The following is a 24004-nucleotide window of genomic DNA, read 5'->3' as shown; positions in this document are numbered from 1 at the left end:
ATTGTAGCGCACAGAAGGCTTCTTCTGGTGTACCTAAGCAGCAACAGTGGCAGTTTACTTTGGGAATGGGTGGGCTGTATTTTTCAGGGAGGTTCCTTTTCTAACAAATCGCAGGCAATTACTAGGAAGTACATCGATACAGACTTTCCTAATACCGCCCAACAGCCTGCCTATCACTTTGAATCCAACTTTTTCGTTACTTCGCCTAGTTTTCACATATGGGAGAGTCTAAAGCAGAGTGAAGGGAGTCACTTGTAGGAGATTGCCTGTCCAGGCATGGGATGTAAGGGCCACGTTCAGGCACCTCACCGCCTGGTTGAGGAGCGTTTGCATGTCCGCAGCAGCCGCGGTTGTAAGAGTGTGAAGTTTAATTGTGTTACTGACTTCTCTGTGTGAAGGTTTACACTCGGTGAACACAAGGGTGGTTGCTGCATTAACACGAAGGAGAAGCATTGAGGGCTTGTCCTCCATTACTAACCAGCGGTGTTTGAAATTAAAAGAGGTCAGGTGTGTAAATCTCTTACACATATACACAGACTAATAACATTTAAAGAAGGGGAGATCATAAAAATGCGTAGAGGCCTGCAATGTTCTTTAATACTCGTACCCAAGTTTCTAGCTAAAACACACTAGATAATACAATGTACGTCATTTTTTTCATACCCTAATTAGAGAACCATTGCCTACTACTTCAAGGGCTTCTGTACAGAATGTGGTAGATTATTCCTTTTCAAGTTGTGGGGGATAGTGGTGCAAAAATGGATGAGGGGCCCTCCAAATCACCGCTGATCATTTCTCCCTTCAGCGAGCCCGACACACTTTTCCCCAGATTCTGTATTTTTCTGACTAGGTTTACCATTAATTCCTTTCGCAACTGTACATTTAACCACAGCATGAGCTAATCAAGTTGACTTAATGGATCTACTCAGAGAAGCATGCAAAGAAAATAGCTCTGTTCCGATGGCTGCATCAAGCAGTAGAACTAGAGTCCATTTTTGTCTAAAAAAATTGATTCCTACATAGTAGGGCACATCATTATCCAAACCTCTGAGCAGGTGTAATGGGAAAAACAAAAAAAAGACCTACAGCATGCACAACCTTGATAATAGTTGTTTCTAACGTGGCAAAGAATGATCATGTTAACACTCAAGAACTAAAGGTAAATCCCTGGATGATACCAAAACAGCACTTGAGGATCGTAATAGGGTTGTCTGTGAAATCATCCTTAAACCAGAATTCCTTTTCCTCCTGGCTCCAGGAGAAATAGCGAATTGCATAGATAACTGCCCTTTGGGATCAAGTGACTGACAAAAATATTCCCAATTGAATGCATCCCTCAAAGTAGATGTAATACAGTGGTCTGTCCTTTTTTAGCAAACACCCTATTTTAATATGGCGTTCAAAGCTGCAGGATAGCTTGACTGCTGCAGTCTCACCACTACTTCCCCTGACACCTCTTGCCACATAAGGCCCTTCTGCTCATCCTCCAAAGTCTGTTCTTCAATTTTAGAAGCAACTGTCCATCTAACTTCTCACCCAGGGCCATTGATTTATGGAGGGCAGGTTAGTTAAACCTCTTTCTTAATATTGGTAACGTTCTCCCTTCACTTCTCTGTAGTCCACGCTTACCCCCCTGCCTGGACTCTTTGCATCTATGACAACATTCTGGGATAAAAGGGGGAACAGACATCCCTTTAAAAAAGTTGTCCAAACCAGTCTCTACTGGAAGGCTTCCTTGAGATTCAGGCGGACTGGTGGTATCCTGTTAGTTTTATCAACTCAGAGCCTATAATTTCTGCAAATAAACTGTCAGTGGTTGCAAATTAATAAACGCTCAAGGGATAACAAATGCAGATGGTGCCTTGCTTCTTTGGAGTTGTAGCCTGTCTCTCGCTTATTACTCTTGCAACTTGGCTCTTGTGGCTGTCCTTTGTAAATGCTTCATTGTGTTTGGTTACTTTGCTTACTAGACCCTCCTTAGTCCTTCCTTTTCTACTCTTTTAACCCCCATAAGGACTGCCCCTTGTAGATGTGTTGTTACCCGGTATGTTTCATTTACGCTTTGTGAGCACTCTTTTGTAAATGGCTTCTTCGGCGTGGCTGCCATTACAAGCACACCAGCTACACACTGCCTGAACCGCACTGACAACATGCAAGGTAACATTGTATTTATTTTTTTGTTCATGCGCGGCATGCACAACTTGAAAAAAAATATTTACTGACTTGACGAGATGGCGGCATGCCGCGCTTTAATTTAAACATCTAAAGCAAAAGCTTGGCGTGCCGCCATTTTCACAAAAGTCAATAAATAGAAAAACAAAGGTGGGCAGAGGCTGCATTTTTAGGTTTTGCCTGGCGAAAGCTGCGCTCTGCGCAGCTTTTTCGCGCAGGCGAAAACCTGATGAGAACTGTAGTGTGGCTTTGGGTCGGCCCTCGTCATTGATTGGCTGGCTCCGTAAATGGAGCCTTGCCATTGGACGAGGGGCCTGTCCGTCAATGCCGGACCAGACACGGGGGCGTTCCCGACATTCTTTGGCTTTTGCCGACGTCACGCGACGCCGGGAACGCCCCCGAGTCTGGTCCGGCATTGCCGGGACCTGCCTTTGCTGACGTGTCGGGTTTCTTTGTGTGTGGCGGAACAAATTGCAGGTAAGCGATGGTGTCTTTTGTAAAATAAATGACTGTCTGTTTTGAATGCCCCAGCCGAAATGTTTAATCACGTTTTTTTTTTTTGTTGTTCTCTGCAGGTTGCCGGGACCTGTTTTGCTGACGTGTCGGGTTTGTTTGTCTGTGTCGGAACAAATTGCAGGTAAGCGATGGTGTCTTTTGTAAAATAAATGACTGTCTCTTTTGAATGCCCCATCCGAAATGTTTAATCACTTTTTTTTGTTGTTGTTCTCTGCAGGTATTTTGCGACGGCCCGGTGGGGGGAACAATTTCCGGTCGGGATCCTTGGCTCGCTGTCTGTCTCCGTCTCCGTGCTCCAAGGGATTTCTTGCAGGTAAGCGATGGGGGCTTTTGTAATATAAATGACTGTCTTTTTTCAATGCCCCATCCGAAATGTTTAATCACGTATTTTTTGTTGGTCTTTTATGCAGGTATTTGGGACGGCCCGGTGGGGGGAACAATTTCCGGTCGGGATCCTTGGCTCGCTGTCTGTCTCCGTCTCCGTGCTCCAAGGGATTTCTTGCAGGTAAGCGAAGGGGTCTTTTGTAATATAAATGACTGTCTTATTTGTTTTATATATTTTGCGCCTGTTCTCTCTAATGTTTCCGTGTCGGGTCTCCTCCGTGGCGTGACGACTTGCAGGTAAGCGATGGTGTGTTTTTTAATTTACATTTTTATGTCGCTGTAATTTCTTTTATGTGTTCAGCCTATTCTGTTTTTATTGTAATGTATTTATTTTTTGGGCCTGTTCTCTCTAATGTTTCCGTGTCGGGTCGCCTTCGTGGCGTGACGACTTGCAGGTAAGCGATGGTGTGTGTTGTAATTAATAAATGACTGTCTCTTTTTAATGACTGTGAGTTTTTGTAACTTTGTAAAGCTTTTTTTAGAATTAATTTATCTCACTTTTGCAGGTTTTTTTCGGCGTCGCTGCGTGGTCCCGGTTTTGGGCGTGGTCACGCTTTCCGGTCGCCATTTTGCGCTCGGTGTCTGGCTTCGTGGTACGATGGATTTCAGGTACGCGATTTAAATTTGTATGTAATTGTAATTTGTTTTATGTGTTCTACTTTTTATAACTTTGCAAAGTGTTTTAGAAATTAATTTCTCAATTTCGTTGCAGGTATTTTTCGGCGTCGCGGCGTGGTCACGGTTTTGGGCGTGGTCACGGTTTCCGGTCGCCATTTTGCGCTCGGTGTCTGGCTTCGTGGTACGATGGATTTCAGGTACGCGATTTAAATTTGTATGTAATTGTAATTTGTTTTATGTGTTCTACAGTCTTTAGCCTATTTGTTTTATATATTTTGCGCTTGTTCTCTCTAATGTTTCCGTGTCGGGTCTCCTCCGTGGCGTGACGACTTGCAGGTAAGCGATGGTGTGTTTTTTAATTTACATTTTTATGTCGCTGTAATTTCTTTTATGTGTTCAGCCTATTCTGTTTTTATTGTAATGTATTTATTTTTTGGGCCTGTTCTCTTTAATGTGTCCGTGTCGGGTCGCCTTCGTGGCGTGACGACTTGCAGGTAAGCGATGGTGTGTGTTGTAATTAATAAATGACTGTCTCTTTTTAATGACTGAGTTTTTGTAACTTTGTAAAGCTTTTTTTAGAATTTATTTATCTCACTTCTTTTGCAGGTTTTTTTCGGCGTCGCTGCGTGGTCCCGGTATCTGGGCGTGGTCACGGTTTCCGGTCGCCATTTTGCGCTCGGTGTCTGGCTTCGTGGTACGATGGATTTCAGGTATGCGATTTACATTTTTATGTCATTGTAATTTATTTTATATGTATTCAGTCTATTTTGTTTATATTGTTATGTATTTATTTTTGGGGCCTGTTCTCTCTAGTGTTTTTGTGTCGGGTCTCCTTCGTGGCGTGACGACTTGCAGGTAAGCGATGGTGTGTTTTTTAATTTACATTTTTATGCCATTGTAATTTTTTATATGTGTTCAGTCTCTTGTGTTTATATTGTAATGTAGTTATTTTTTGGGCCTGTTCTCTCTAATGTTTCCGTGTCGGGTCTCCTTCGTGGCGTGACGACTTACAGGTAAGCGATGGTGTGTTTTGTAATTAATAAATGACTGTCTCTTTTTAATGACTCTGAGTTTTTGTAACTTTGAAAAGCGTTTTTTAGAATTAATTTTTCTAACTTTCTTTGCAGGTATTTTTCGGCGTCGCGGCGTGGTCACGGTTTCCGGTCGCCATTTTGTCTTTGGATTCTTGCTTCGCTCGGTGTCTGTCTCCGTGGTACGATGAATTTCAGGTATGCGATTGGCATTTGTATGTCATTGTAATTTCTTTTATGTGTTCAGCCTGTTTTGTTTATATTGTAATGTATTTCTTTTTTGGGATTGTCTCTTTTGTGTTTTTGTGTAGGGTCTCATTCGTGGCGTGACGACTTGCAGGTAAGCCATGTTGTGTTTTGTAACAAATGACTGTCCCTTTTCAATGCCCGGGAGTTTTTTAACTTGGAAAAGGTATTTTTGAGTTTATGTATCTTCCTTTCTTTGCAGGAATTGAACGGCGGCGGCGTGGGAACGATTTCCGGTCGCCATTTTGTCATGGGATCTTTGGCTGTCTGTCTCCGTCTCCTTGGTCCAAGGGATTTCAGGTACGCGATTTAAATTGTAATGTAATTAGTATTTCTTTTACAGGTGTTCAGCCTTTTTGGTTGATATTCTTTTAATGTTTCTTTTTTGGGCTGTTCTCTCTAGTGTTTCCGTGTAGCCTGCCGTGACGTGTCGGGTTTCCTTCCCCGTGGACGAACGACTTTAAGGTAAGCGCTGTGGTCATGTATTACTGCGACTCGGTGTAGATAGATTCGAATGTAATTTGTATTTTCTTACAGGTGTTGTAGATTTAACGTAACAGGTGTTCGGGCTATTTGGTTTATGTTCTTCTGATGTTTCTTTTTTGGCCTGTTCTCTCTAGTGTTTCCCTGTCTGGTCTCATCCGTGGCGTGACGACTTGCAGGTAAGCGATGTGTTTTGTAACTAAACAATTACTGTCACTTTCGAATACCCGGAGTGTTTTTTACGTTTCAAAAGTAATTTCTGACTTCATTTCTTTTCCTTTATTTGCAGGAATCTGTCGGCGGCGTGGTGGGGGTAACTATTTCCGTTAGCCATTTTGTTTTGTCATCTTTGACTCGCTGTTTTCGTGGTGCAAGGACTTTCAGGTAGGTGATTTTGTTTTTTTTCCAAAGTAATAAGTGGAGCTCATGTGTATTTGTTCGCCATTTTGTATGGTGATCTTGCCCTGACTATTCAGGTAAGTGCGACTCGTAGTACATACTTTGTTATGTAATTACTGTTTTGTTACAGGTAACTTCATGCTCCTTTGCTTCTAATCTTGGAATATATTTTTGTTTTGCAGCTCTCTCGTGTTTCCTTTATATGTTCGGACGTTGCCTACGTGCGCTTTGTTCGTGGTGCAAGTAAGCTATTTAACATGTTCGATATTAATCTCTCTTTTCGGCTTCTTTTTTAGGTACGTACTTTCGTATCGCCTCAACTGCTTGGTGCCTTTGCTGGTGTCTTTTGTGATCTTTGGCTCGCTGTCTTCATGGTGCAAGGCTTTTCATGTAAGAGATTGAATAGATTTTGTCTTTTGTAAAATAAAACTGTTTTGTTTCTTTGAATGCTCTATATTTTTAAATACATCTATTTTCTTTTCCTTGCAGGTATTAGACGGATGGGTGGCACTCGTAATTCTATTATGCTTACTTTAATATTTATTTTATATCGTGTGCTTTCTGTGTAGGGAATTATTGCAAAGAGCTATCGTGTTTTTCTACTTTAACAAAATGATATTCACCAGCACTTCTTTTTGTATTTGCAGGCAGCGTGGCGCCAACTCGTCTACCACTAAGCTTTGATATTCAAGATCGGCTAAAGTCGCACATAGCCACTAAGTACTCTAACGAGTCACAGCATCCACGACCTTTTCATTCGGCCAGACAGCCTCCTATCAGCAATTTACATATGTCGAGACAGCAACATCCTAAACAACATCTCACCTACATGTTCTTAACAACAAACTTTGCAAGTCTTTTGTTATTTAATGAACTAACTGCGTTTTTTGTCTTCCACAGTATGTAAAGGACTACAGCCACGGAAAGAAACATTTCTTCGAGCGAGCTCAGAAGGTATACTTCGAGACAGTGGACTGGAGCCTCTCGATTTCTCGACCGATCTCAGGAGGTATACTTCGAGACAGCGGACTGGAGCCTTTCGACATAAACTGTAAGTTACTTGCCTGTCTGTGAAAGTAATTTGTCCTTTTGAGCAGCGGTATTACGACCACAATTTGCAGTTTTACACACGCAAACAAAGCAGTAATAATATGAATGACTTTAGAATTAAATTGTGTTGCCTATACGTTTGTCCAATTTCACCATGTTTTTGTTTAATGCGTTTGAGTACTTTTTGGTACATCGCCAATAGGTACATTTACGATATGAATGTTGTCGCATGTCTCCTTTATTCATGAACTTTTCAAATTCAAACAAATGCTTACATTGTAAGGACCTCTGTTTATTCAAATTCGCCATTATGTACATTTTGGATGCCTTGTTTGTGCGATGCCACATTTTTTTTTATATGCAGAAATCGTGGGGCTGAGTTAGCTGACCACAAGCATGTATTTGTCGCAACACTACATTTAGTCAAAGCATGAAGGCCTGTTACATTTACTGAGAGCATAAAGAACAGTTAGGATAAGGTGAGACCGACGAGTTTCAGTGCAAAGTTATACATCGGGAAACTGTGCATTTAGGAGAAAAATGTAGGTAGATTTACGATATAAATTTTTGCGCATGTCTACTTTATTCATGGCCGTTGAAAATTAGAACACATGCTTACTTTGTAAGGCCTTGCTGTTTAATCCAATTCCTCATTATGTACATTTTGGATGCCTTGTTTGTGCGATGCCAGATTTTAGTTCATATGCTCAAATCGTAGGGCTGAGAGTTAACTGAGCACAAGCATGTGTTTGGCGCAACACTCGATTTAGTCAGAGCATGAAGGGCCGTTACATTTACTGAGAGCATAAAGAACAGTTAGGATAAGGTGAGACACGACGACTTTCAGTGCAAAGTTATACATCGGCAAACTGCATTTATGAGGAAAATGTTTGCGCATGTAAGTTTAGCCCTTTCTGTGAAAGTAATTTGTCCCCTTTTTTAGTTAATATGCTCAAATCGTAGGGCTGAAAGTTAGCTGAGCACAAGCATGTGTTTGTCGCAACACTAGATTTAGTCATTGCATGAAGGCCCGTTACATTTACTGAGAGCATAAAGAACAGTTAGGATAAGGTGAGACACGACGACTTTCAGTGCAAAGTTATACATCGGCAAACTCAGCATTTAAGAGGAAAATGTTTGCGCATGTAAGTTTCGCCATTTCTGTGAAAGTCATTTGTCCCAGATTTTATACTGAGAGCATAAAGAACAGTTAGGATAAGGTGAGACCGACAAGTTTCAGTGCAAAGTTATACATCGGCAAACTGTGCATTTAGGAGAAAAATGTAGGTAGATTTACGATATAAATGTTTGCGCATGTCTACTTTATTCATGGCCTTTGAAAATTCGAACACATGCTTACTTTGTAAGGCCTTGCTGTTTAATGCAATTCGTCATTATGTACATTTTGGATGCCTTGTTTGTGCGATGCCAGATTTTATTTCATATGCTCAAATCGTAGGGCTGAGAGTTAGATGAGCACAAGCATGTGTTTGTCGCAACACTAGATTTAGTCATTGCATGAAGGCCCGTTACATTTACTGAGAGCATAAAGAACAGTTAGGATAAGGTGAGACACGACGACTTTCAGTGCAAAGTTATAACAATTCTACACTAGATCACATCTATACTAATGACAACATCATGCACTACGGTACATTAGAATCATATTATAGTGATCACAAAGCATTATGGGTGGCAGTTTAAAATGCAACCACTTCATTAACATGCTATTTTATTACAGGTAATAGCAAAAGGGGAAAAATTTATGCTCAGAATGTGTACTAACATTTTCTCTCATTTCAGATGATTTCCATAGAAGACCTCAAAAAAATGAAACATGAAGACAACAAACCTTACCAAAAAACAATCCGAGCCAACGTAATAAAATGTTCGACAAAAACAAACTATACAAATGCTAAACAAGAGCACAAAGTCATGTATCATCTAGCTCTAGCTGATGAAAGTAGTTGCATTAAAGCAACGTGCTACAATGAGCCATTTTACCAGCAAACTAAAGAAGGACAAGCTATTATGATTCGCAATTTCTTAGCCAAAAACAATGTGATTATTATCACGAAACAAACGAAACTATCACGCATGATGCCCTTATCTATACCTCAAGAAATAATACAGGAGGCAGAATATATCCTACAACCCCCTGCTCCACCAATATCACCGATAAAAACAGTTAAAGCAGCTTCACTACGCTCATTAATGAGCATTTCTGGGACTATTGCTGAGGTAAGCTTATAAAAAAAAAAAAAAAACTCACCCTTTTACACGCACACTATATAACAAAAACTCTTCCACACAATACTTACACCTTGGACAAACTCTCCCTCTTTGACAGACTCTCTCGCTCTTTGACAGACTCTCTCTCTCTCTTTGACAGACTCTCTCTCTCTTTGACAGACTCTCTCTCTCTTTGACAGACTCTCTCTCTCTTTGACAGACTCTCTCTCTCTTTGACAGACTCTCTCTCTTTGACAGACTCTCTCTCTCTTTGACAGACTCTCTCTCTCTTTGACAGACTCTCTCTCTCTTTGACAGACTCTCTCTCTCTTTGACAGACTCTCTCTCTCTTTGACACTCTCTCTCTCTTTAACAGCCTCTCTCTCTCTTTGGCAGCCTCTCTCTCTCTTTGACAGACTCTCTCTCTCTTTAACAACTCTCTCTCTCTTTGACAGACTCTCTCTCTCTTTGACAGACTCTCTCTCTCTTTGACAGACTCTCTCTCTCTTTGACAGACTCTCTCTCTCTTTGACAGACTCTCTCTCTTTGACTCTCTCTTTGACTCTCTCTTTGACTCTCTCTTTGACTCTCTCTTTGACTCTCTCTTTGACTCTCTCTTTGACTCTCTCTTTGACTCTCTCTTTGACAGACTCTCTCTCTTTGACAGACTTTCTTCAACAGACTGTCTCTCTTTGACAGACTGTCTCTCTTTGACAGACTGTCTCTCTGACAAACTCTCTCTCTCTTTGACAGACTCTCTCTCTCTTTGTCAGAGAGAGAGTCTGTCAAAGAGAGAGAGAGTCTGTCAAAGAGAGAGAGAGTCTGTCAAAGAGAGAGAGAGTCTGTCAGAGAGAGAGAGTCTGTCAAAGAGAGAGAGTCTGTCAAAGAGAGAGAGTCTGTCAAAGAGAGAGAGTCTGTCAAAGAGAGACAGTCTGTCAAAGAGAGACAGTCTGTCAAAGAGAGACAGTCTGTCAAAGAGAGACAGTCTGTCAAAGAGAGACAGTCTGTCAAAGAGAGACAGTCTGTCAAAGAGAGACAGTCTGTCAAAGAGAGACAGTCTGTCAAAGAGAGACAGTCTGTCAAAGAGAGACAGTCTGTCAAAGAGAGACAGTCTGTCAAAGAGAGACAGTCTGTCAAAGAGAGACAGTCTGTCAAAGAGAGACAGTCTGTCAAAGAGAGACAGTCTGTCAAAGAGAGAGAGAGTCTGTCAAAGAGAGAGAGAGTCTGTCAGACTGTCTCTCTTTGACAGACTGTCTCTCTGACAAACTCTCTCTCTTTGACAGACTCTCTCTTTGACAGACTCTCTCTCTCTGACAGACTATCTCTCTTTTTGACAGACTCTCCCTCTTTGACAGACTCTCCCTCTTTGACAGACTCTCCCTCTTTGACAGACTCTCCCTCTTTGACAGACTCTCTCTCTCTTTGACAGACTCACTATTTGACAGACTCTCTCTTTGACAGACTCTCTCTTTGACAGACTCTCTCTCTCTTTGATAGACTCTCTCTTTGACAGACTCTCTCTAATTTCGATTACCAATTTTGTCTTACAGGAAGAAGAAATAAAAACAATTGTTATTGCCGGACAAGATACAAAACTTAAATCAATAACTGTGAAAGATACAACGGACTCAGTAAAAATAACTCTTTGGAGAGATGCCACAGACTTTCCCATAGAAATTGGATCCTACATTAAGATGACGCACCTGACAGTGCATGAATTTAACAACAATAAAATGTTAAACACAACAAGAAATACGCAATTTCAAGTAAGTACAAATTAGGGAAATATTAATAACTTGCTCTACTACTCAATCTATACTATCTACTTTTTAAAACACCATCAAACTCTATATTCACTAATTACAATTCACTCAAACTCTCGCTTCTAATACTCTCTATCTAAATGCATTAAGCTATACTATGTATTCTACTAATCACTACTATAAAACTAACTAATACTCTCCACTTTATTAAAACGTATTTTTACTAAAGTAGCTATAACATTACAAAACAGTCTCTAATCCTCTATTATACATACTATATTATACCTTTTCACTATACGTACTCACAATCTATCCTTTCTTAAACTATCTTCACTACTTATTAACATTATTTAAGACTGCATATAACAAGAAATTTTTCCGTAGGTCAACACAAGAAAAGAAATAAAATAACTTCATAAATATGAAATTAACTAAATTCTTTTTCCTTCACAGAAAATACAACCACCAGAAGAAGAAATAAATATGACTATATATGGGCTAGAAACTGCGAATCAGGAACACAAGTACACTAAATGTACATATTGATAATGCAGAAAATTTACAATCTGTCGAAATAGATAACAATATTCTACTGGACTTCTTCAATATACCACCAGACATTGACGACATTCAAGAAGCTCTAATGCCAATCTGGCCAAAAAATGTAAATGTAATATTACAAAATGGATACATACGAAAAATACATGAGTTGTAAAAAACAACACAATACTTTACTGTAAATAAAAGTACAAAATGGAAGATATTCAAATTATGTTTCTGTAAAAAGGCTAAAAATACAGTATTTTAATTAAAGTTTAATTTGCTTGCAAACAATAATACTAAATATATATTTACTTAAATAAAACTTTTTAAAGCTTTTTATCTTGTATTTGCATTATTATTTACAGAGTACATAAGATATGTTAATGGACAATTTTACTTTAAAAATACTACAACAAATGCAATTATTCTATAGCAAATTGAGCTACATGCAAAAATGTTACTGTGTAAATTTTTTTTTACAGAAGCTACACCACATGTGCACTCATTCGATGTTATGTAGCAAATTCATATGTCTTATACATTGTGAAAAAATGGTAACATAAACACATATCCAACGTTCATTGAAAATGCTACTCCCATGATAATGCTCATACGCCCACATTTTCATCCATCCACCCATCATTCATCCCACCACCTTTTCATACATCATTCATACATGCAACATTTTCTCCATCCATACATCCATCTAACATTTCATTCTCCAAAATATACATCCATCCACACACCCTTTCATCATCCATCATTCATCCACTTACCTTTTCACACATCCATCCATGCAACTTTTAATTTAGCCTTTCATCCTCCTATCCATACATCCTTCATCCATCCACGCTATCATCTATACATCCATACGCCCACCCTTTCTCCATCCACACATCATTCATCGCATCCACCCATCATTCACCACAGCACCTTTTCACACATACATCCAGCCATCTTTTCTTCCATCCATACTTCATCCGTCCACCCTTTTATCCTTTCATGCATCCTTTCATCCACACTTTTATTCATCCATCCACACTTGCATCTTTCTATCCATACATCCATCCTTTTCACATCCACCCTTCAATTCATACACCCACCTACATTTGCACACATCCATCATTCATGCAACATTTTCATTAATACATCCATCTACCATTTATTATACTAACAATACATCCATCCACACTTTCAGTTTCCCATCCATACATCCATCTTTACACATACACACTTCTATCCATCCACTCATCATTTGTCCAACAGCATTTTCACCGATCCATCAATCATTCGTCCATGCAACATTTTTCACATCTATCTTAAAAATTAATTCCCCAATCTATACACACATCAACGCATCCATCCAGCCACACAATACTTATCCACCTACATTTTCGCTCATACATCATACATCCATGCAACATCTTAACTATCCATCCTTCCATCCATCCATCCTACATGCTTCATCCATTCAATGTTTCATCTATACATCAATACACACACACTTTCATCCATCCACCCATCATTCATCACACCACCTTTTCACACCTCCATACATCAATCATCCATTCAACATTTTATACATCCATACATCCAACTTTTATTACATCCGTCCTTCTTCCGTCCACCCTTTCATCATTCCACACATCCTTTCAGCCATTCACACTTTCAACAATACATCCTGCATCCAACAACACTTTCATCCTTCCATCCATACATCCATCCTTTACACATCCACACACCTTTTCACACATCCATCATTCATCCATGCGACATTTTATACATCAATCTTCAAATTATTCGAAAGTTATGGGATTGTTCAAACTAGTAAAGTCACTATGCAATATAGTTCCTATGCATAGTTCTGTGGCATCCTAAAATGCCTTATTGATGTTTTACAACAAAACGTGAAATCACTTTCTAAGACCTTGACTTCATTGTATATGTTGTTTAAAGAAGTTTCTAAGCAACTGCCTGCATCCATCTAACAGTGCCTTGTCCAAAATATATTTTCATAAGTTGAAAAAAAGGACACAATACTTTACTGTAAATGGAAGTAAAAAAAACAAATATTCAAATTAGGGTTCATAAAAAAAGAAACAGTATTTATTAAATTTTATTTTGCTTTCATACAATAATAGTCAATATATTTACTTAAATAACATTTTCAAACAGTATCTTCTCTGTGCATTATTAGTTACAAAATTCATAAAATATGTTACTGTGCAAATTTAGTTGAAAGAAACGATAACAAATGCACTCATTCTATGTTCTATAGCAAATTAAGGAAAATGCACAAAATGTTACTGTGCACAATATTCTTTTTTTTTAAGAAGCTGGAACATGCAATCATTCTATGTTCTGTAGCAAATTCATCTGTCTTATTCCTTTTTAAAGAATGGGAAAAAAAAAACATATCCCACATTCATTACAACTGCTACTCACGTGATAATGCTCATACGCCCACACTTACATCCAGCCACCCATCATTCATCCCACCACCTTTTCATACATCATTCATCCATGCAATATTTTATCCAACCATACATCCAGCCACGTTTTAATCCATTCATCCACCCTATTATGCTACAAGACATCCTTTCATCCACACTTTCATTCATCCATCCACACTTGCATCTTTCCATCCATACTTTCTCAGCCACACTTCAATACATCCAACAATCATACAGCCACCTACAATTTCACACATACATTCATCATTCATGCAACATTTTTATTAATACATCAATCTAACATTTCATTCTAATAACAATAGATTCACACCCTTTCAGCTTTACATCCATACATCCATCCTTGAAACATCCACCCTCCCATCCATCCACTCATCATTCGGCCACCCACCTTTTCAACAATACATCATTCATCCATGCAACAGATTCAACATCCATCTGGAAATTTCAGTCTCCAATGTATATACACATCAACGCATCCAGCCAGCAACACATCATTTAGCATCCTACATTTTCACACATACATCATACATACATGCAACATTTTAACTATTCATAGTTTCACTCTACCATCCATCCTACGTTTCATCTATACATCCATCCACCCACACTTTCATCCACCCACCCATCATTCATCACAACACATTTTCATACATCAATACATCATTCATCCATGCAACATTTTATACATCCATACATCCACCTTTTCTTACATCCGTCCTTCCAACCACCCTTTTATCCTTCCATGCATCCTTTCATACACACTTTTATTCATCCATCCTTCATCCAGCCACACTTCCACATTTCCATACATCCATCCTTTACTCAACCACCCTTCAATCCATACACCCATCATACAGCCACATAAAATTCAACACATCCATCCATCACATTCATCTACCATTTCATTCTACTAACAATACATCCATCCACACTTTCAGCTTTCCATCCATACATCATTTACACATCCACCCTTCTATCCATTCACTCATCATTTGTCCAACAACTTTCTCAACTATCAATCATTCATCCATGCAACATTTTCAACATTCATCTTAAAATTTCATTCCACAATCTATACACACATCAACACATCCATCCAGCCACACATTATTTATCCACCTAGCTTTTCACACATGCATCATACATCCATGCAACTTTAACTATCCATCCTTTCATTCTTCCACCCATCCTCCATACATCCATCATTTCATCTATACATCAATTCACCCACACTTTCATCCATCCACCCATCATTCATCACACCACCTTTTCACACATCCATACATCATTCATCCATGCAACATTTTATACATCCATACAACTACATTCTCTTTTATCCGTCCTTCCGTCCAACATTTCATCCATTCACACTTTCAACAATCCATCCTGCATCCATCCACACTTTCATCCTTCCATACATCCATCCATCCTTTACACATCCACACACCTTTTCACACATACATTATTCATCCATGCAACATTTTATACATCAATCTTCGGATTCTTCAGAAGTTATGGTTTTTACAAACTAGTAACGTCACTGTGCAATATTGTACTTATGCATGGTTCGGTGTGACATCCTCAAGTGCCTTATTGATGTTATCCAACAATACATGCAATCGCATTCTAAGACCTTCACATCATTGTATATGTTGTTTAAAGAAGTTTCAAAGCAGCTGCCTGCATCCATCTAAAAGTGGCTTGTACAAGATATATTTCCATAAGTTGAAAAAAAGTACACAAAACTTTACTGTAAATGGAACTAAAAAAACATAACTAAATTACGTTTCATACAAAATGTAAAAGTATTTTCAGTACAGTTTAATTTGCTTACATACAATAATAAATATGTTTACTTAAATAAAAAAGTTAAACCTTATCTTGTCTTTGCATTATTATTTACAAACAACATAAATGTTACTATGCAAATATAATTTAACAAAGTACAACAAATGCACTCATTCTATGTTCTATAGCAGAGTGGAGCTTCAGAGTGGAGCTTCAGAGTGCAGAGTGTCAAAAGCAATGCCAATAGCTCTAACTTAAACAAAGGCAAAACCATTGCATTGTAAATGCTTGTTTCCAATGTATTTACTTTTATAGCAATGACATCATGCTATGTTACTTTAACATATTATGGTAAAGCGCGGCTTGCCGCCACTGCTACAATCGTAAATAAACAGAAAAAAAATACAGACAATGCATAACTTTTTTTCTTTTATTTACTGACTTTTGTACCAATAGCGCTTTAGCTGTAAACATCTAAAGCTAAAGCGCCGCATGCCGCCATTGCTACAAAAGGCAATACATTTGTAAAATGCAGGCGGATGTCGTTTTTCTTTCACATTTGCAAATCAACAGCACACATCCTTCTGTGGTGCGTGGGGGACGTGCGTTAGCAGTGGTTGTTGCATCTTGGGTCCAGAGCTCGGAGGGAGGCACTGTAGCTTCATGGGGTAGAAGAGGAGCCAGGGTTCCTGGCGCTGGGCACGGTTCAGGCATACCTGTGGCGTGCCAGCAGCGTCCATAAGTAATCTTAGGAGGCGGAAGGGGCTGGCGGGAAGCCAGGGAGCAGGAAAATGGCAGGATTGGTGACAACTGAAAGAAGAATGCGGAGAAAACAGAAAAACAAAGACCAAACAGACAATGCGGGCAAGTAAAAAAACAAACAGACAATGCGGGCAAATACAGAAATCAAGCAGACAATGCAGGCAAATACAGAAATCAAACAGACAATGCAGGCAAATACAGAAATCACTAACAGACAATGCGGGCAAATAAAGAAAACAACAATAGAATCACCCAAGCAGCGGGTCCTATAACCAGGCCTCGAGGACCGTGGCAGAGTCACAGTACTGATGTGCTACCTCATGGCTGATGGCTCATCTTCCAGCGATTCGGAAGAACATGCCCCATGCAGTCATGATGTCCCTTCACAAGCACAATTAGTGCAGCGGAGAGCCAGTCACAGGGTAGACCAATTCGGAGTGCACTCCAGTATGGTGCTGAGCACAGGCAGTGTGCTCACTTGTCAGACTCCTAAAATAGTTCAGCCACAAATTCATTAATTCACTGCAGATGTTTGATGTAAAGTCAATGCTGCAATTTTTTTGCCTATTGACTACTTCCATCTTTTTCTGGATGAAGATTTCCTTGAGAAAACTGTCAACCAAACAAATTTGATGCCAAACAGCTTCTGAGGGTGCATGGAGGCACTCTGGCACCTCACTGTAGGGCACAGTTGTGGACACCCACTTCTTTTGGGGAGGTGAAAAAAGTTATGGGCCTAACATGGGATTAGTGCACAAACCAACCAGATAGAGCTTGCGTGTAGGAAGTAAAAAGAAAAGTGAACCATTTGTTGCTCGCTGCCAAATTCTCAGACAGGCAGGAACTAAATGTGTTCACTACACTTCACAATGCAAGCACTTTTACCGTCACGGTTTGAGGTCCGTTGGCAGAAGTCCACCTGCATACTTGATTACAAGTACATGGGTGGAGTGGATAAAATGCATCAAGATCTTCAACCATATAATGCGAATCATAAAACTCAAATGGTATAAAAAGTTGGCCAGTGACCGAACTCAGCTAGTAACATACAATGCGTATGTTGTCTCTCAGCAGCCCACCACAGGAAGATTAATGTCCTTCTTTAACTTTCAGTTGGCTCTTATTGAAAACCACACTCCTGCAGAAGTGGTAACCTCTAACCCATTTCTTGTGGAGGATGTTGCAAGGCTGCACAATCTGCACCCCGCCAACAACATTGCTGCAAAAAAGCTGCTGATGCTGCGGATGCAAAGTTTGTGCTCAGCAAGGAAAGAGGCAGCAGAGTAGGTATTACTGTCCCCATTGCCCATCTCAACCTGGCCTGTGTTTACCAACTTGCTTAACTTAGTATTACAAAAAAGAGGTGTTCTATGAAACCGATAAAGTATGGCACATAGCTTAAGAGTTACTATCTGCCCCCATATGGTTGTTCGTGGATACATACCTTTCATGGTCCATTACCAGAGTAGCTGTGCAGTTTTTTTATGCTTCCATCTAATTTTGAAAGAATTACCCTACTCTAAGTTTTTTTGTTCCCAAATTAGTTTTGAGCCGAAGAGTCTTTACTGCCTCTACTGACTTTGGCTGTTTGCCACCTTCACCCTGCGTCAAACCATGGTAGATGTCCTGTCTGCCATATTACAATTACATTACAGTTAATGAAATGGACGTGGACAGGACATGCACCATGTTTTGACTCAGTACCCTGTCCACTTAACGCTAAGGCTCTTAGTCTCTGTAAAAGTGTTCTTTCGGGAACCTAGTAAAGTCTGAGGTGGTGAAGTGAGCTAAAGCATGATGATGGATTCAACCCAGATCTGTGATAGGGGGTGAGTGTCTGAAAAGTTTTAGCAATCCGTCTATCATCTCCTTGTGTTTGCTTTGTTACCCTAAGTTTGCAGGGTATGCCCAGACGTTGGTCCATAACTCACTTTGCCACTGAATTCAAGCTAGCCTGGCTGATGAAGGGTGTTACCCAGAAACCGGTTCCAGGATGCTGGTTTCCGGTTCAGGGAAGACCTGCCTTGGCAGTTCGGACTGTACTGTTCCCGTGTGGCACAGGGTCAAGACTGATTTACATATAGCTGGGTCTGAACTGAGGTGGTGAAGTGAGCTAAAGAATGATGATGTATTCAAGCCAGATCTGTGACTGGGGCGGAGTGTCTGAGAAATGTTAGCACTCCGTCCATCATCTCCTTGTGTTGGCTTTTATCTTTAATTGGGGTCGGTGAGTCCACGAGTGTAGAGAGGTTGTCTACTTCCCATCTACAAAATCAGAGGGACAATTCACATTGGTAATCGGATGCTACGTAGCTGTAGCAAAGCTTAACAAAATACACCTTTATATGACTTGGGCGTTCCATAGGTTTTCTGGCAACTTTAAATCTTGAGTCAGGTGGTTTAAACGTAACTGCCACAGTTTCTAAAATAAGCTAGAACCTTTGGTATAGAGTTTCTCTCTTTACATGGAAGAACTCTGTATACCTATGCAAACGAAGGGCGAGATCAGTGGCAAACAATATTTGTTGACTCCACTGAAATAGTAGGGCACATACTCCAGAACTGAGTAAGAACCACTGCTGCTGCGAAAGAGAAAACATGAGCATAGAGAATCACTCTTGCTTCATTCGAGAACCTGAATATATCTATGCAGTGCATGTCCTTGGGAAGCTTTGTGAGATATAGAATACCAAGAACAAATGCCTGCGACCATTGTCCAGTGATTATTGCAAATTAGTTCTCTCTTTATCCCTACCACTGACCACAAGTATGCTGTCTTCTTACTGATACCAATAGCATCACGATCCCGCAGAGGCAGAGTGTGCTTCCCACATTGCTTCCTGCACTGGCTATTGAAGACTGCAACTAACTAAGAGACAGCATACATTTGATTTTTGGTTTTGACAGCAGTGCCAGTTTGGGAGACCATTATCGGGGAATAGAGGTCAGGGGTCGACACCATCACACCACCCTATATACTGACGAGATACTGACGTTGAACTAGAGGGGAAAATAAGGCTGCTAGATGAATATGTTTCATTAGGAAGTTGTGGCAATTCCCAGTGGTTGTTAACCATATATCCCTGGAGGTACTGAGGATGTTTCATTGGGAGCCCGTTGCCTGCGGCATCTAGGGGTGAAATTATATCATGACCAAGATCACTTGCTGGAGGGGAATGTGGGAGCGGCTGTCCAATTCCTCTAAGCGAGTGCCAACTTCTGGAAGATGCTTCCCTTGTACACTGCAGGACGTAGAGCCCTTTTTAAGATGGTGGCGCTCCCCATGCTGCTATACTTTTTTGCAGTCTTACCTGTGTGGCTTCAGGGAACTGGACTCACTCATTATCGCCATCAACGGAGGCATGAGCCAAAGGAGAGTGGCACGGACAACTCTGCAGAGCGCTGTGGGAGAGGGAGGCCTTGCCGTCCCAGAGTTTGATACGTACTATGTAGCGGCGCAGCTTCAGTGGCTCACTCAGTGGGTGACTATTTGGACAACCCCAGGGTGGGAGGTTGAGCAGTCTGTACTAGAGATCCAGTAACTTTTCTGTGTCCTCTTGACGGCCTTTTGAGGAGAGCACTAGCGAATTCCAAGTGCTTTGGCACTGATGGGTCAGGTGCTTGCAAAAGACACAGACGCAGGTTCCATACTCGCCTGACCTGCCCTTAGGTATCCTAAAGTTGCAGCAACCTGGAGATGAATAACAGACTGGACGGTTACAGTTATCACTCACATAGGCGACATTGTTTTGTTTGAACTGGGGGAGGGTTGGGAGGAGGCTCCTCACATACGAGAACCTTAGCTTGGAAGCTGGTCCATCCCAGGGGCATTTTCTTCTCCGTAGGGTGGTAGTGGCGATTAGGAAGCACAGGGGCGGGCATATCAGAGTCCCCTATTCACAAGAGTTGCCAATATATGGTCGCGAGCTCCAACACCTTCAAAGAGATCTCCTGCTTATAAAGAGCAGAGATGACACCAATGGACAATTTACGGAAACGATGGGAGGAGAATTTAGGGATTCCGGTTCCAGACACTGAATGGGTGAAATTCATGTAACAGTCCTTCAAAGTGTCTCAAAAAGCCCTTACTTGAGGGAGAGTCAACTGGTTTCTTCACATGATTGAGGCAGCATGCCAACGGTGTGGAACAGTGGGGTGGAATTGTTTCATGCTATGGTCCTGCCCATTCTGGTATGATTACTGGGAAGAGATCACGACCCCAGTAGCTGATCTCACAATGTTCCCCGGGGCACTACTTGCTGAGCTGGTTACCACCCACCGCCAAAACCAACATCACAAATTGGTTCCCAAATTTGGCCTTTCTTTTGGCAAAGAGATAGAATTGAAAGGCTGCCAGGGGAACTACGGTGACAGCATGGCACAGAGAACTTGAGAGATGTGCATGAGAGTGGAGTGTTGATTCAGGAGGCAAGAAGGGGTTGTGGCTCTCTGAAGGTTGCCAGGTCCTGGAAGGCGTTGGGGAAATGTATGAAAGACCCAGAGCCAACATCACATATGGCATCCCCCAGAAGCACAGTGGCTTAGGACCCTGCTTAGAATTACCCGAGTGGCAGGGCTTACCACTGGTGATACGTGGATTCAGTATTCTGGCCCTATGCTGCATGATACAGCTCAATACCAGCCTAAATTCAATGGGTGGGAACTGTTATGTGGAAATAGACTTGGCCTGCATACCTTGGGGCGTGACTCCGAGAGGTGGGAGGGAAGTTGTGGGTGGGGAGTTCAGGGTTGGACGGTTGCTGGGTATGATTTCAATGATATTCCATACAATGTTGTACTATGGTTTGCTGGTTTCTGATTCTACGAAAACCCAACAAAATCGTTTTTTTTAAAAGTCGGAAGGATTCCCCAGGGCTTGCAGCACTGATTGTACCACCCTGGAGGACCCCCCCCCCCTCCCCAAGTTAAACAAGTCCCCCAGTCCACCACTGCAGACTTGAAGAGCAGTTGTGCACCGCTTGCCCGACTTGGCCATTGAAAGTAGCGGCAAAGCCACCACCTCCCCTGTACATGTCGCAAGTCACCCATCTGGGTAGGCCTGCAGAGCACTAAAATGCAAGTTGCAACATATGACGCAGGTAGGCCATGTACTTTACATGTCCTGGAAGGTAGGGAAAAAAATCCGCAAACCCACCGTTTTAGCGTAGAAAGACTGGGTTTGCCTAATTGGAAAGTATGGAGTTACATGCTGAGCTCCTCAGCTGTGCTAACTGGAACAGTGTTTCCCAAATGGGCAATCTGAGGTATCAAACAACTCGCTACATTATGCCCGCCTTGTATCTAAAGTCAAAATTAATGGAACTTGTTGCAGTGTGCAGCTTTAGCAAAGCTTCCACTTTGTTGCCTTTAAAACTGCTGTGCCTTCCTGGGCATACATGGAGCCTGCTCCAAGAGACAGCTTTCTGCCCTCTCGGAGAGACAAGCTAACAACTCTCAGGAAGGGGTACAAGGAGGGACTGCAGGCCAGGGAGGTGTCACCTCCCTCCTGCAGGAAGCCACTTGGGTGTTAGCACAAAAAGGCAGTCAAAAATGATGGCATAGGGGAACAAAGAGGGAAAACCAGATCCCAGGAGCGTGTAGCCCGGAGGTAGCCACACTACAGATCTGTACACCAGGAGAGGGGTCTCGCTATATTGGGGGTGGGCAGAATTGTGCATTCTGAGCTAATCAGATGCCACACTCCACAGGAAATAGTCACCAGGTGGGAGGGAACCTGGTAGCCCAGAGGCTATTAATCACATCTTGCCCAGAGGGCACTTTCCACTCATAAAGGAGACACCCCTGGCCCCAGATTTCAGATCTCGGCCGACTCGGAAGAAGAACGGACCAGTAAAGAGAGGCTGCACCGACGAAAACTGCGCCTACTGAATCTGGTTGCTAGCGAAGAGAGCGACTGTGCCTGCTGTTTTGTTTAGGGAGAAGCTGTCTCCGGAGTCCAATCAGGGCAAGACAACTCCAAGGGCCAGCGGACTGGCCTCCTGTTCGCAGCACAGGGACACAACAGCTGAAGAAGCCTGCTGGGGCAAGTTGGTAGCTCAAAGTCTTTAAGCCGCTACCACCGCCGCTGGGCAACACAGAGGACCAACATCTGATGCACAGAGTTGAACTCGAGTTTGCAGAGCCCAGGAGTGCTGTCGGACTGTTGCTGGGACCCTCAGAAGGAATGTTATCGCCCAAGGAATGATTGACCAGTGACTTTGACTGGCAGTCCAGTGGCGACTTGACTTCGAGGGAAATTGACCCTACAACCAGGACCCCCTCGCAATCTTCGTGGGCTAAAGAATCCCTGCAGGAAGACCCTTCAATTGCGTCGCATCCACAGTATCCTTACAGCATCTTCAGTATCCTTCATTACTTGCATCAGGACCTCTCCATCTGCATTCATTGCAACACGGATAAAGTGCCAGAAACTGTTGAAGGACTGCTTCTCCTGGGACAGTAACTTGGTTGGTTGAAGCTTTTATTCGATATGCAAGATATCTTGAAAGCGTACACAAAATACAGCATATATATAAAACTAAAAACAAGACATTTTTTTAAAAGCAGTATTGAATGTACATTAAAAAAAGATAAAAGGACTTGTGATGTCAGAATAAATTACCTAAAAGACAAATTAAACCACTATTGACAATCTCTTGCAACGAATCAACCAAAAATTTTTAAAAATTTGGCTACACCACAAACAATAGGAGGTGAAGTGTCCGTCATTAAGATGCGAAGGGCTACCAGATAACTACGTGTACCCATATTGCAACAAAAGGGTTTGAGCCAAAAACCCCTGGGTTTAGCATAGTCCGGACATTCGAACAATATATGCGGTATGGTCTCTGTCCTCGTGGTACAACGGGCGCAAAAGGGGGACGTGTGGACACCCAATTTCCACTTTGACACCAGGGCGCCAACTGGAAGGGAGCCCACTCTAAATTTAAAATACAATGCTCGGTCAACTGCCAGGGTAATTAGGTCCAGGTACGGTTCGTAAACTACAGCATCTTTTATTGTTAAAAAGGCAGCTGTAGCTTTACAATGGCTAGTATTTATAACTAGCTGGTCCGCAACCCAGTTCCAGTATAGTCTTTTCAGAACATCTTTTGGTGGAGCCGTTCTTGATGTCCAACAATCCCCTAGCCCAAGATCCTCCATAAGTTTTTTCGTGTCTCTTAACCACTTGATCTTCGCCCAACCGCCCAAGCTCATTATCTCTGCCAACCCTTCAGCATATGATTTTAGCTCTTCGCCCCTCCAGATGCGTGCCCATAGAAGGAGTGGACGAAGCCGGGCTTGATCTTTAATATTCTTACACACAGTGTCGAGCAACACAGGCACTGTAGGGGTGCTTGGAGGCAGGGCGATTAGAGATTTCAGGAGCTTGCTCTCTGCTGTTACCAAGGAGTCCAGACAGCAATGCCCCCATAGCTCTGCCCCATACAGGGCTGATGTTACTCCCTTGGCCTTATAAATGTCAATTGCTGGAGCGAGCGACCTCCTCGGTGAAGCCCGGAATTCCCTCAGAAGGGCCCCT

General features: G+C 41.7%; 2 protein-coding genes and 1 long non-coding RNA gene across 7 annotated transcripts in view; 2 read left to right on the top strand and 1 right to left on the bottom strand.

The window, feature by feature from the left end:
• MYG1 (MYG1 exonuclease) overlaps nucleotides 1-24004 on the bottom strand; it is a 151220-nt gene that overhangs the window by 113131 nt on the left and 14085 nt on the right. The window lies entirely within an intron of this gene.
• On the top strand, nucleotides 2740-8063 carry LOC144773602 (uncharacterized). 5 transcript variants are annotated; one of them, XR_013600028.1, is made up of 12 exons: nucleotides 2740-2809; nucleotides 2906-3001; nucleotides 3099-3193; nucleotides 3579-3887; nucleotides 4297-4400; nucleotides 4504-4545; nucleotides 4818-4919; nucleotides 5033-5061; nucleotides 5170-5267; nucleotides 5371-5432; nucleotides 5588-5629; nucleotides 5740-7333. It is a non-coding gene; the product is annotated as an uncharacterized LOC144773602 (long non-coding RNA). The 5 variants fall into 5 exon arrangements; XR_013600022.1 differs by having other exon boundaries at nucleotides 5371-7333; XR_013600020.1 differs by having other exon boundaries at nucleotides 5170-5629.
• Nucleotides 8691-11772, top strand: LOC144773597 (uncharacterized). Its single transcript, XM_078658732.1, has 3 exons — nucleotides 8691-9140; nucleotides 10682-10897; nucleotides 11348-11772. The coding sequence occupies exons 1-3, from the start codon at nucleotides 8703-8705 to the stop codon at nucleotides 11438-11440; spliced, it is 747 nt and encodes a 248-aa protein (XP_078514858.1). The 5' UTR covers nucleotides 8691-8702; the 3' UTR covers nucleotides 11441-11772.

The sequence above is a fragment of the Lissotriton helveticus genome, chromosome 1_1, assembly GCF_964261635.1.
Source record: "Lissotriton helveticus chromosome 1_1, aLisHel1.1, whole genome shotgun sequence".
NCBI classification, from domain to species: Eukaryota; Metazoa; Chordata; class Amphibia; order Caudata; family Salamandridae; genus Lissotriton; species Lissotriton helveticus.
The sequence above is the reverse complement of the archived record's forward strand: the minus strand, read 5'-3'. Positions and strand labels throughout refer to the sequence as shown.

What these genes read in the sequence shown, in the direction of transcription:
- LOC144773597 (XM_078658732.1), top strand. Translation starts at nt 8,703, where the DNA reads ATGATTTCCATAGAAGACCTCAAAAAAATGAAACATGAAGACAACAAA. An exon ending in TTTCTGGGACTATTGCTGAG is followed by an intron (nt 9,141 to 10,681) that starts GTAAGCTTATAA and finishes TTTGTCTTACAG; the next exon opens with GAAGAAGAAATAAAAACAAT. An exon ending in CAAGAAATACGCAATTTCAA is followed by an intron (nt 10,898 to 11,347) that starts GTAAGTACAAAT and finishes TTTCCTTCACAG; the next exon opens with AAAATACAACCACCAGAAGA.